The sequence below is a fragment of the Hyperolius riggenbachi genome, chromosome 11, assembly GCF_040937935.1.
Source record: "Hyperolius riggenbachi isolate aHypRig1 chromosome 11, aHypRig1.pri, whole genome shotgun sequence".
In the NCBI taxonomy this organism is placed as follows: Eukaryota; Metazoa; Chordata; class Amphibia; order Anura; family Hyperoliidae; genus Hyperolius; species Hyperolius riggenbachi.
The window spans coordinates 112916123-112928862 of NC_090656.1; the positions used below are offsets into that span (position 1 = coordinate 112916123).

A 12740-nucleotide genomic window follows, 5' to 3' on the forward strand; every position below is an offset into this window, starting at 1 on the left:
GCCCCTCTGACTAGTCTAACCAAGAAAGGGGCTGACCCTTACCAGTGGTCATCAGAGGCCCAGGCCGCATTCAATACCCTGAAGAAACTGTTTTGCTCGGCACCCATACTGAGACATGTCAACATCGCTCTTCCCTTCATAGTAGAGGTAGATGCCTCAGGGATCGGGGTGGGGGCTGTGCTGTCTCAGCGCAAGACACATCCTTGTGCCTATTTCTCACGCAGGTTCTCTCCTGCTGAGAGAAACTACGATGTGGGCAACAGGGAACTGTTGGCCATCAAGTTAGCCTTCCAGGAATGGCGCCATTGGCTGGAAGGTGCAGAACACACCATTACTGTATATACTGACCATAAGAACCTGGAGTACATTGAAGGGGCTAAGAGGCTCACTCCTCGTCAGGCCCGCTGGTCCCTATTTTTCTCGCGTTTTAGATTTGTTATCACGTACACTCCAGGTTCCAAGAACATTAAGGCAGACGCTCTCTCCAGATGTTTTGAACCAGAGACAGCTCAGCCCGCACTCCCCGAGAGCATTGTACCACACAAGGTGGTGCTGGCAGCCACTGAGACCTGGGAGGACTGGGCGGTCACACTGGCACCTCACCAGCTAGATACCCCAGAAGGGAAACCGGAAGGGGTCCTCTTTGTTCCACTCCCGTTCCGTTTGCAAATCATGCAGCTATTCCATGCCCATAAGAACACAGGTCACCCGGGGGTCACCCGCACTCTAGATCTACTCACAAGGTGTGTTTGGTGGCCTTCGTTGGCCTCGGATTGCAGGGAATTCGTCAGAGAGTGTGTGGTGTGTGCCAGGAGTAAACCGTCTCGCCAGGCTCCAGTGGGTACCTTACAACCCTTGCCAGTTCCAAATGAACCATGGACCCACCTGTCCATGGACTTCATTGGCGAGCTTCCCAAGTCGGAAGGTATGACTGTGATATGGGTGATCATGGACAGGTTCAGCAAGATGGCCCACTTTGTTCCTCTTAAAGGATTCCCATCAGCTCAAGACTTAGCCGACCTCTTCATACAGTACGTCTTCCGATTACATGGGATACCGGATGATGTGGTATCGGATAGAGGAGTCCAATTTATATCAAAGTTTTGGAGGGCTTTTTGCCATAATTTGGGTATGAACCTGTCCTTCTCGTCTGGGTATCACCCACAAACCAACGGGCAGACCGAGAGGGTGAATCAGGCACTAGAACAGTTTCTGAGGTGCTATGTGGCAGATGCGGATTGGGTTAAATTCCTGCCCTTTGCTGAGTTTGCACACAACAACCTGAGAAGCGCTTCAACGGGCTTGTCCCCTTTTCAGGATGTGTCAGGAAGGTCTCTTAAATTTTCCCCATTGCCGGTGTGCTCCTCTCCCTTCCCAGCCCTGGAAGAGTGGCAGAGGGTTTTAAAGAAACTTTGGGGACAAGTAAAGGAGAATTTAGGAGTAGCCTTCCAGAATCAAAAGAGACAGGCCGACAAGAGACGGTCTGTTGAATGGCACTTTTCTCCTGGAGACATGGTGTGGGTGTCAACAAGACATTTGGCACTCAGACAACCGTCCACCAAATTGGGGCCCAAGTTCATAGGGCCTTATCCGGTGGCCAAAAAGATCAATGAAGTCTCATATGTGATTGATCTCCCAGCCAGCATGAGAGGTGGGAGATCGTTCCATGTTTCTTTGTTGAAACCAGCAGTATATGTGGATTCCTCTCCCCCCCCCCCCCCCCCAGTGATAGTGGAGGGCCAGACAGAGTACGAGGTTGGGAAGATTTTGGATTCCCAGGTGGTACAGAATTCTGTACAGTATCTGGTCCATTGGAAAGGGTATGGGGTGGAGGACAGATCTTGGGTACCAGAGAATCGCATGCATGTTGAGAAATTAAGGAAGAGGTTTCATCAGTCACATCCAGAGAAACCGGGTGGGAAGTGTTCGGAGTCCACTCCTCAAGAGGGGGGTACTGTGAGGGATAGCGGACCCGCTGCCAACAGGCATGAGGCAGCGGGCTCCGCTTCCGGACTCCCACCGCCGGCATGCCGCCGAGCGGGGATGTGCGGTTGGCGGAGTCCGTATGCTAGGCGGACTCCGCCGCGCAGTTGCCTCCCGTGGGGTCTCCTTCGCCGGCACTTACCCGGCGCTTGGGAGACAGGAACTTTATCGTTCCCGAAGAGGAGTCAGCTGATCAAGCTGGTCAGCTGACTCCAGCTGGACCAGCGATTGGCTGGGCAGCTGGGGGACGCTGCTAGAGCGTTCCCCAGCATAAAAGGAGCTCTCTGTCAGTTGCTCCTTGTCTGCTGTCGTGAATACACATTCTGTGTTAGCGCTCAGACCTTAGTGCAGTTCCCTGGTGTTGATACTAAGGATTTCACACCTTGGCTTAGGAATATTGTTGTATATTGATCTGTGTTTTGACCCTTGCTATCCCTGACTACTCTATCTCTTGCTGATCTTGTACCTTTGCCTATCTGATTCTTGTTGCCGACCTCTGCCTGTCTAACGATTACTCTTTAGAGGATTACTCTTTAGAAGTTAAAGAGGTAGAAGCTAACGATTGCTCTTTAGAAGTTTTAGAGGCAGAGGATCAGAATAGAACAGCCAGGCAATCTGTAATAAACATGTCAGCCTCTATTTCCCTCTAACTTCAGGTTCCCTTTAAAAATATAAAGACACATAACTCTTAAGCTGCATCTACACGAGTAGATGCGGCCGCGATGCTCCTTATCAATCGAGCCGCTGATGCGGCTCGATTGATAAGATCCGACAGGACGGATCTCCGCACCGCCGATTCCCTGCTCGCTCCCCGCGAGGGGACAATGGCAGGGAATCGAGCGGAAGATAAGCGGCGCCGGCGGGGGCGAGTGGGCACGAGCGGGGAATCGAATGCGGCGCACGCACGGCCAGCGGGGCTGCGGCAGGCACGCGGAAGAGGCGATCCGGCGGCTAATCGAGCCGCCGGATCGCTGCAATGTCCCATAGTGTAGATGGGGCTTTAAGTGATGTAAGGTATTTCTAAAATTTTAATGTGAGCTAATGGGCCTTATTTTTATTTTTGAGCACTTTCTGGCAATCTTTAGGTCTCTTACACACTAAGACGTTGCGTGTGATGCAACGTTAAGATTGCATAACGTGCCCCTAATTCATCGCATTGAAAGACTATAACTTGGACGTTGCTTAGCCCTGCGTTTGGTGCGCCGTCTTCATCACACAGTGATAGAACGAAAACGGCGCATGCGTTAAAAAAAAAAAAGAAAACATTACTGAGCATGTGCAAACAGTCTAACGCAGCTGAAAACGTGTATAACGCATAGCATGCAGCACTTTCATTTAACGTGCAGCGTTAGACACCAACGCAACGTCTGCACTGTGAACAGCCCATTGATTTTTCATTGCTGTAAGTTATTGTGCGTTACATGTTGTTGTAACGTATGACTTTAACGTCGCACTGTGAAAGAGCCCTTAAAGAGAGTCTGAAGCGATTTTATAATATCTGTTTTTATTCAGCAGGCAGCTTCATAATCCAAACTGATTCGTTGCATTCCCGTGGCAGAACGAAGTCTTAATCCCCCCCAAAATTCTTCTGTCCTTCCTGGTAGAGGCAGAGCTGTGTGTAGTAGCTCTGCCTCTGCTCATGTCAATTTCCGCCTCTTCCCGTCCCTCTAAGTCTTCTTTCACTGAAAGGGACAGCGAGAGGTGGAGATCGGCTGAGAATGACTGGACTGGAGCACAAAGCTCTGCCTCCCCCGGGCAGCAAAATCCACATGGAATTTTGCCCCAGGATTTCATGGGGCTAAAGACCTTGTTCTGCAGCAGGGATGCTGCAAATCATTTTGGATTGTAATGCTGAAGCTGCCTGCTGAATAAAAACAGGTATTCTAAATCGCCTCAGTCTCTCTTTAACTATTTCAAATTTTTTTTGCATGCATCAAGACATCACATATTTCAGATTAAAAGTTCATAAACCCATTAGCAGCTTCAATAGAGTTGTCTTGTTTGAGATAAATGCACTGCTTTTGACTCGAGTCTGTAGAACTCGTTGTGCTGTGAATTCTTGGAATGATTTAATGTCTCTCTGCTAACAGAAAATACAGAAACTGAAAGCAGACGTCCGCTGTTATTGTCTCACACTGCTCCTTAGTGACAAGTGGCCATAAATACACATTACAGCAGTACAATTAAGTAGCAAACAAATGTAATAAATAATAAATAAAAATGTGCTAAAATAAATTGGCCTGGAGCACGTGCAGCCTTCTAAATACATTGGGCTCAATTCTGGTAGCTATGTGAGGTAAATATTTTTTTGTAGGTAAAATACCTCATGAGGTATTTTCCTCTTCTTTTATCAATTCTGAAAGATTTTTCTCCATTTCTGAACATGAGGTAAAACATGAGGTAAATGCATAGAATGAGGTAAAACATGAGGTATTTCAGAGGTAAGCCTGCAGCAAATAAGTAATAGTCTTTAATTGTCTTCCATAAGTTAGGATAGTCTTTGGAAGATGTTTTTTTTTTAAGGAGGGAAGGTGTATTTGATTATGCAGCAACCTATGAAAAGTAAATTTATAGGCATCCATTATATAAAAAAAAAAAAAAAAAATCCAGCTCATTTACCTTTAGATGGGGGGGGGGAGCACTTTTAGAGGCTGGGGGGAGGGGGAGGTCAGAGCACTTTTAGAGGCTGGGGGAGGGGTCAGCACTTTTAGAGACTAGGGGTGTGAGTACTTTTACTTTTAGAGGCTGGGGGTCTAGAGGGGGGGGGGGGGGGTTTACGGCTCTTTTACTTTTAGAGGCTGCTGGGGGGGGGGGGGCTCGGAGCACTTTTAATCAGAGGAGGAGGGGGTGGAGGAAGTCGGTGTTTGCCGCAGTTTTACTTAATTTTTTTTAAAAATAGAGGCTGTGGGTTGGAGCATTTTTACTTTCTTTTTCCAACCAGAGGTTGGGGAATGGCAATGTTGAGGGGGGGGGGCAGATGAAGGATTGTACAGGGTTTGGAGCACTTTTTTTCTTTTTTAAAACAAAATGGAAGCTGGGGGGTGGGGGTTTGTTGGTCAGATCACTTTTATTTATTTCAGCAAAATATGGGGGCCCTGAACACAGAACAAGCTGAAAAGGCTCCATGTTATGTGACAGATATCACAATTCTGTCACAGCACTGCATTTATCATGTGGTAGAGGTAGGTCTAATTATGTGAGGTAAAAGACATGCAAACACGCCCATTATTTCACTTCAGAATTCAAGTGTGAGGTATTTCACTACTAAATACCACACATTTTTAGTAGAAAATTAACACATGAATTACCTCATGAAATTACATAAGGTAAAACTTTACTTAAACTACCAGAATTTAAAAAACCCAATTCCATGAGGTAATTATTTACTAAATGCTACCAGAATTGAGCCCATTGGGTGCTAAAGTGTTAAAACCCCCTCATGTATTTTTTGAAAATGCCTTTACAATTGAAACTTGGTATTCAGTCCAATCAGGCTGGCACGACCTGAGTTCAAATGCTCTTTTATACAAACGTCATTAAAATGACATAAAGTCAATAAAACATGGCCATGGTGACAGCCCGCTGTTTCAAGCTGTTGCCATGGCTATGCTTTATTGACCTTATGTTATTTTAATGACATTTGAATAAAAGAGCATTTTTACTCAGGTGGTGCCAGTCTGATTGGCTTGGGCACACCAGGATGCTTTTGCATGGGTGCTCCCCCACACTCGGAGTTGCAATAATTGAAATATGGTATTATCAATTCAGTAGGTCACATGATCATTGTGCCAATAATAAAGTATTATTCTCAATAAAGGTACGCTAAAATCATTTCTGGTGACTACAGGAATAACAGATCTATCAGTCATGTAACCAGGGTTCGATGATATGTGATGTATCATTTTTTTATCTATTCTAAACACAAATAAATTACCAGTTTTGGGGGTGTTGGAGGAAGCCAAAGTGCCAAGAGGAAACCCACTACACCGTCATTCCACCTCAAAGTGGACGTAAACATTTCTTTGTTACAGCTGATACAAATTCTGCAATAAATCTGCAGTGTATCTACTTCCTGCTTTCATTGAAGCAGACATATTGTTAACATCCTGTGCTTTCAAATTATCCTCCCTGCCACGGCAGTCAGATGACACAGCTGAGGGATCAAATTACAACTTGTGATTAGACACAGATGAGGGGGAATTAGACAGGCTAAACCAGGGGTGCCCATTAGGTAGATCGCGATCTACCGGTATATCGCGAAGGCCTTCATGGTAGATCCCGACCCCACTACATTTTCCGTTCTGTATATACAAGTGTGCTCCTAAAATTGTACATAGGTAGATCACATTGACTTGCTAATTTTTAAAAGTAGCTCACAAGCTGAAAAAGCGTGGGCACCTCTGGGCTAAACTCTCTAAATACATACAGGGTGTATTTCTCTCTGTTTTCCTTCTGTCCTGTGAGAGTTCAGGTCCACTTCAAGTTAGTCCTTGAGCTTAGTCGTTGCAATGAGTCTTGCTTTCATACCAAGTAAGATCATTTATGAGTCATTGTTCGATTTGGTGCATAAGCATTAATGTATGCAAATAATTAAGCGCATATAATTAAGAGCCTTCTCATGGATGTGTAATGCTAGTGAATCATAAGATAAAGTGAAGTCAACAAATTCCAAATAGAAAAGAGAGAGCTAAAAAAGGGGGTTAAAGACACTAAAGATCAGGATCGGGCCCATTGTTAGCTAAACTGACTCATTATTACAGCAGATCTTCTAGAGTCCCAGGAAGAAGAAGCATAGACTGTGCAGCCATAGCAGTGCACAGCTCAGGCACGGAAATCCCCAGACTTTCTACTTTCTTTGTTTTATGAAGTAAATGTAGACCTAAAGGGGCCCAGTCATGCTTCACAAATGAGACTCATCAGGCTCCCTTGTATATTATTCTCTGTGAGGGACAGAAGAGACGCCACCCTTCATTTCCATCATCCAGTTAAGCATATAGGCTGAGCTGCAGGAGGCGCCACTATTCAGCATACATTTACATATGCAGTGAAACCTCATAAACCGTTAAATAGAAGCTCTTCCTTCATATATGACTAGAGCCTATGGGTCACAGGCAAAATGTACTGAAATATTGAGTCTTACTGATTATCTGTCTGTGTGTTGTTCTCATCATTTAGGTCCTCTGGAGACTGTTCTTCACTCTCCGGGTCCTGCAGCTGTCTCTCTCTTCTGCGACGCTCCCTTGCTGCCTCCTCTTCATCTTCTACGCTCCACTGAGTGGTCAGTCTGCCACACACAAGTAGAAATCTTAATATATAATACAAACACTAGTTCATAACAATAATAATAACGGCGCGTCCATCTAAAAATGGCGCAGGGAGAAAAATGGCGCACCGTTCTGCCGATAAATGTATCATAAAACGCAATTTACCGTATTAATGTAAATACATTAAAACGGTAAATATCGTTTTATGATACATTTATTGTAGAGCGGTGCGCCATTAAAAAATGCAGGCAATGCTAGTATAGGCAGCGGGGGTTGGGGGGAGAGAGACATTGGAGGGAATAGGCATCGGGGGAGGATGTGTGTAATATGCATACATTACCTTGTTCCGGCCGCCGATCGCTCCTTCCCTCCGCTCCTGCACTTCTTCCATTTGTTTGCTTGTAGTCCTGCAGCCAGCCAATCACCATGCAGGGACTGAAACCACATGGTGATTGGCCAGCTACACAAACTAATGGAAGAAGTGCAGGAGCGGAGGGAAGGAGCGATCGACGGCCCATGACAAGGTAATGTATGCATATTACACACATCCTCCCCGGATGCCTATTCCCTCCAGTGTCTGCTGCCTCTCTCCCCACCGACCCCCTCTGGCCTGTGCATTTTTTAAGATTTATACCGCTATTTAGCGTTATAAGTGTACGGCACACTGCCTGCGCCATTTTTTAACACTTACAACGCTAAATAGCGTTATATAATGTAAGTCTATGCAGCGCTGTTTTCGTTCCCCTGGCGCCATGCGCCATTTTTAACTGTCACGATAACAACACCAATAATAATAACTTGCTAGTCTTTTTCTTCCAGGAGACTCAAAGTGCTGTGGGCAAAAAATATGCATTCTTATAGGCTCAAGAAAATAAATGGCTTTTTAGATATTTTGGGGGATGTCCAGGGACTGACTGGAAGTTATTCTCTGTTGTGACAGAACCAATGTCATCCTCAAGCTTCACCAGTCTGACTTCACCAACAGAAGTGCTTTTGTTGTCATGGCTAGGACACCCGTATTAATTGATAATTTTGAGGTGTTCAGAGACATCCTGTCTGCTCAAATCCTGCTAACTGCAGTCAAACTGATTTGGCAGCATTTCATGATGCAGAAGGACAATGACCCAAAACATACAGCCAAAGCAACCCAGGAGTTTACTTAAAGCGGAATATAACCCTGCATTTCAACTTTGCTCTAAAACATTATTTACAGTATATTATATGCAAAAAGCATTTTTTTTTTTTACTAGACCAGCATTGGAAGGGTTACACAGAGTTTTAAAGTTCCTGGAGATTTTTGCAGACGCATCCGAAGCTGACATAGATACATTTTGTTTACATAAATGTATCTAAGTGTTGAATGTGACTCACTCTCTCTGACTGAGACGGAGGACAGCCAAAGTGTGTAACATTCAACATTATGTAAACAAAATGTATCTATTTCAGCTTCGGATGCGTCTGCAGAAATCTCCAGGAACTTTAAAACTCTGTGTAACCCTTCCAATGCTGGTCTAGTAAAAAAAAAAATGCTGGTTGCATATAATATACTGTAAATAATGTTTTAGAGCAAAGTTGAAATGCAGGGTTATATTCCGCTTTAAGCAAGTGGGAAATTCTTGAATGGCCAAGTCAGTCACCTGATCCTGACCCAACTGTGCACTTGTTGAAGACTAAACTTCGGACAGAAAGGCCCACAAACAGCAAATGCAAGCCACTGGCAGAGTTTTAAAAAGTAGGAAACCCAGCATCTGGAGATGTCCATAAATTCAAGACTTCAGGCTGTGATTGCCAGCAAAGAGTTTTCAATCAAGTTTAAGAAATGAACATTTTATTTCCAGTTATTTAATTTGTCCAATTGCATGAAATGAAGGGATTATGTTAAAAAATGGTTTAGTTGCCTCACATTTGTATGCAATAGTTTTGTTCACCCCACTAAATGAAAGTCTGCACTTCAACTGCATCTGATTTGTTTCAATTCAAAATTCATTGTGGTAATGTACAAAACCAAAATTAGGAAATAGTTGTCTCTGTCCAATATAGATAGATAGATAGATAGATAGATAGATAGATAGATAGATAGATAGATAGATAGATAGATATACACATCTGTTTTACAAATTTTAAAATTTGAACACACATGCAAGGGAGTGGTAATGGAGATGTAAGACTGGCAGCTGAGCAGTGACATTAGCTGAAGTGTCCCTCAGACGTCCTGTCCACTCCCAGGAATGTGTGACTTCTGGCATTGTACACATGCGTGTTCTCACGCATCTGCATCCTGCTGACCTCTGACCAGAACCTCCAGGGGGGTGGACAGTTATCCTTCATAATGATACAAGCACCAGGGCCACAATGCGCTCATGTAACTGTTAACATCTAATGGGAACAATATGGCAGGAAAGTATACAAAAAGCTGTTTCTGTGTATGCAGCTCCTAGCTTACCTAAGTCCTACTTACATTCATGTCATGCTGTTTATCCAATAACTATGCAAAGAGCGCAGACAACAGCTGACTGCAGATCTGACACACACACAGAGTAAACTCTTCTTTCAAGTGAAGTGCTTGTCATTTGGTTTGTAAGTAATGCGGCGCACGTAATTCAGAGTATGTGGTCTTAAAGAGACACTGAAGTCTCTTAAAAGTCTGTTTTTTATAACAAAATCCTCTTTAAAATATTAGCCCTGACTAAACCGCCGCATCCCCGCGGCTGTAATCTATCTAAATCCCCCCAAACGGGCCCTCCCTCTCCCCTGCAAAATCCACGACTTTCTTGGTCGTGGATTTTGCTGCCCGCTACTCTTCTGTGTGAGGCAGAGCTATGAGCTGCAGCCCTGCCTCACACGCATCTGTCAGCAGCGGATCTCTGCCTCTCCCCCGCCCCACTCAGTGAAGGAAGACTGAGAAGAGCAGGGGAGAGGTGGCGATCCGGGCTGACAGAAGCGCTGCCCGGATTGCCCCCCGGGGAGTTTGGGGGGATTAGATTAGAGCGGCAGGGATGCGGCGGTTTAGGTAGGACTATTATGTTAAAGTGGATTTTGTAATAAAAAACTGATTTTTTAGAGACTTCAGAGTCTCTTTAAAGGGAACCTAAAGTGAGGCTTCTATATTTATTTCCTTTTAAACAATACCAGTTCCCTGGTAGAAAGCTTTCACTTTTTCAGTACAACTAAACGTTTTTATTGAATTGCTGTAAAATTGGATTATTTTATTGTACTGTGCCTTCCTCCCTCTAGGCAGGTCTAGCTGGAGTCACTTTTGTCCTGTTCCCTCCACTGGGATTCTGGGAATTGCCTAAACCACTTATGCTTTACAGGTTCTGACCAGTCTATGCTGCCTCTGAACTGAGCACTGCCGGGGCAGACGTGCGCTCTCTGAGCTGCTTGTCAGCATCCCAGTTGCTAAGCAACATCAGAAGGAAAGCTTGTATAGCATGGCAACTGTGGTGTATTGCTGTGTGCCTGCTACCTGTCTCTTCGTTTAGTGGTAAGGGGAAATTGCTGTCTATTAGGCCCCTTTTACACTAGCAGCAGGGGCGTAGCAATAGGGATTGCAGAGGTTGCGACCGCATCAGGGCCCTTGGGCCAGAGGGGCCCCGAGGGGACCTCCCTCAACTTCAGTATTAGCTCTCTATTGGTCCTGTGCTCATAATAATCACTTCTATAGATACTTTGAATTGTGGTAATCACTAACAAGCTGTTCCCCATCCCCTTCTTGCACCTGACACTGTAGTTGCCATTGGCAGGTTTTGGTGCGCCGTATCAATTGTTATTTATAGAGTACTTGAGGGGCCTCACTGTAAAACTTGCATCGGGGCCCACAGCTCCTAAGCTATGCCACTGGCTAGCAGGTAATTCCTGGCTACATTGTGTTACCCTATTTTACCGCAAGGCGCCACAAAAGCAATGAAAGTCTATGGAGACTTTCACACTGACTGCAATCCGCTGCGGTGCGTCAGAAGTATTACAGCCGCCACAAGGGCAACAGCATGTTACCGCAAGCACCGTTTTACGCACAATGCTTGGGGTAATGTAATTCTATGGGTGACGCATGTAGTGTAAACGATGGAGCGCAGTGCGTTGCAACACGCAGACCGAAGGGAACCCCAGTGACGTACTTCCTGTCCAGCAGAGAGTATGTCACTGAGCGGGGGCGGCGCTATGCATATGACCCTGTCGCCGCACTTCAAGGTCATGTTTGTCATTTTTTGCGTTGCGGTGGGTTGCGGCAGGAGCATCGTATCCCCATCGCCAAGCAAAAAGTATATGTAAAACTAGCCTCAAGAATGTAAGATAGGTGTTTGGAATACACATGTATAGCTCCCAACTGTCCCTCTTTTGGAGGGACAGTCCCTTTTTGGGAACCCTGTCCCTCTGTCCCTCTTTTGATCATTTGGGTGTAGTGGATCGTGAGTAGGTGCGTGGGCAGGGGCGTGTCTTGGAGTATCCCACTATCTTATCTTAAAACGTTGGGAGGCATACATGTGCATGTCTTTTCTGTGAATGACACTGCAGGTTGACTTTGTAGAGAACCTAAAACGGCTGTTAGCAAGTAAATGTCTCAGGGCCCTTTCACACTAGAGGGCGTTTTCGGGGTTTTAATAGTTGGCGTTTTCCAAGGTAAAATGAAAGTCCATAGACTTTCAATTTACCTTTCACACTTAACGCTGCGTTTTGGAGCATTGCGTTTTGAAGCTCCCAGGGGCTTTTTTAGGGCTGACCGCGGCGTTTCTCATTACAATTGATAGTAATGTGTTGGCGTTAAAACGCCTTCAATATGCAGCGTTTCAGCCTTTTACCACTGACTGTAGTGTGAAAGAGCCCCCAGAGAAATAATAAACCATTACAAACACATGATACAATGATACAATACAAATAATACTTCTTCTGTTGTAAAAGTATTTTGCACTTTAGGCGTAAGGAAAATGTCATGGTGATCAAACTGATATCATACTGGAAGTAGGCCAGGGCAGGGCTTTCAAAACGTGCCATCAAAAACTTGGCATGCGGTCCAGAAAGGATGTAATTCAGTGACTTGGTGTGAGATAAGGCGGATTCATTTAAAGCTGTGAAAAAGTGAATGATGGGATGTACTGCAATGTTTGCAGAACAGATGAGGATGTAATACTCTGCAGACTCAGCAGGCTGGTTCATTCTCCGTAGTGAAGGGGTGTGAGGGGGAAAACATGGGAGGAACTGACACGTAACCATATAACCCCGTATGGACTCGGCCGCACAGCTATACGGCTGCTGTTACACAACACTTCTAAATCCTCTTTACGTTAAAGCAATATGACACAGAGTAAGGCAGGGAGCACACTTGTGAATGCGGGAAACGAATGTTGCTTCCTGTGCACAATTTTCGGTGTACAATGTGGATTTGAGCACGCGCCTCATCCACAGCAGCTGGCAGCAGTTAAATCGTATGCAGTGTGTGGTTTTATGATGCATACTGTTCATTTTTATTTTCATGCAACCAAAATTACAATTCAAGTA

General features: G+C 45.0%; 1 protein-coding gene across 2 annotated transcripts in view; it reads right to left on the reverse strand.

The window, feature by feature from the left end:
* Positions 1–12740, reverse strand: part of LSP1 (lymphocyte specific protein 1) — a 129813-nt gene that overhangs the window by 54329 nt on the left and 62744 nt on the right. For both annotated transcript variants that reach the window (XM_068260456.1, XM_068260457.1), the window contains exon 2: positions 7124–7267. In XM_068260456.1, coding sequence (XP_068116557.1) covers positions 7124–7267 — 144 coding nt within the window. The remainder of the gene's footprint in view (positions 1–7123; positions 7268–12740) is intronic.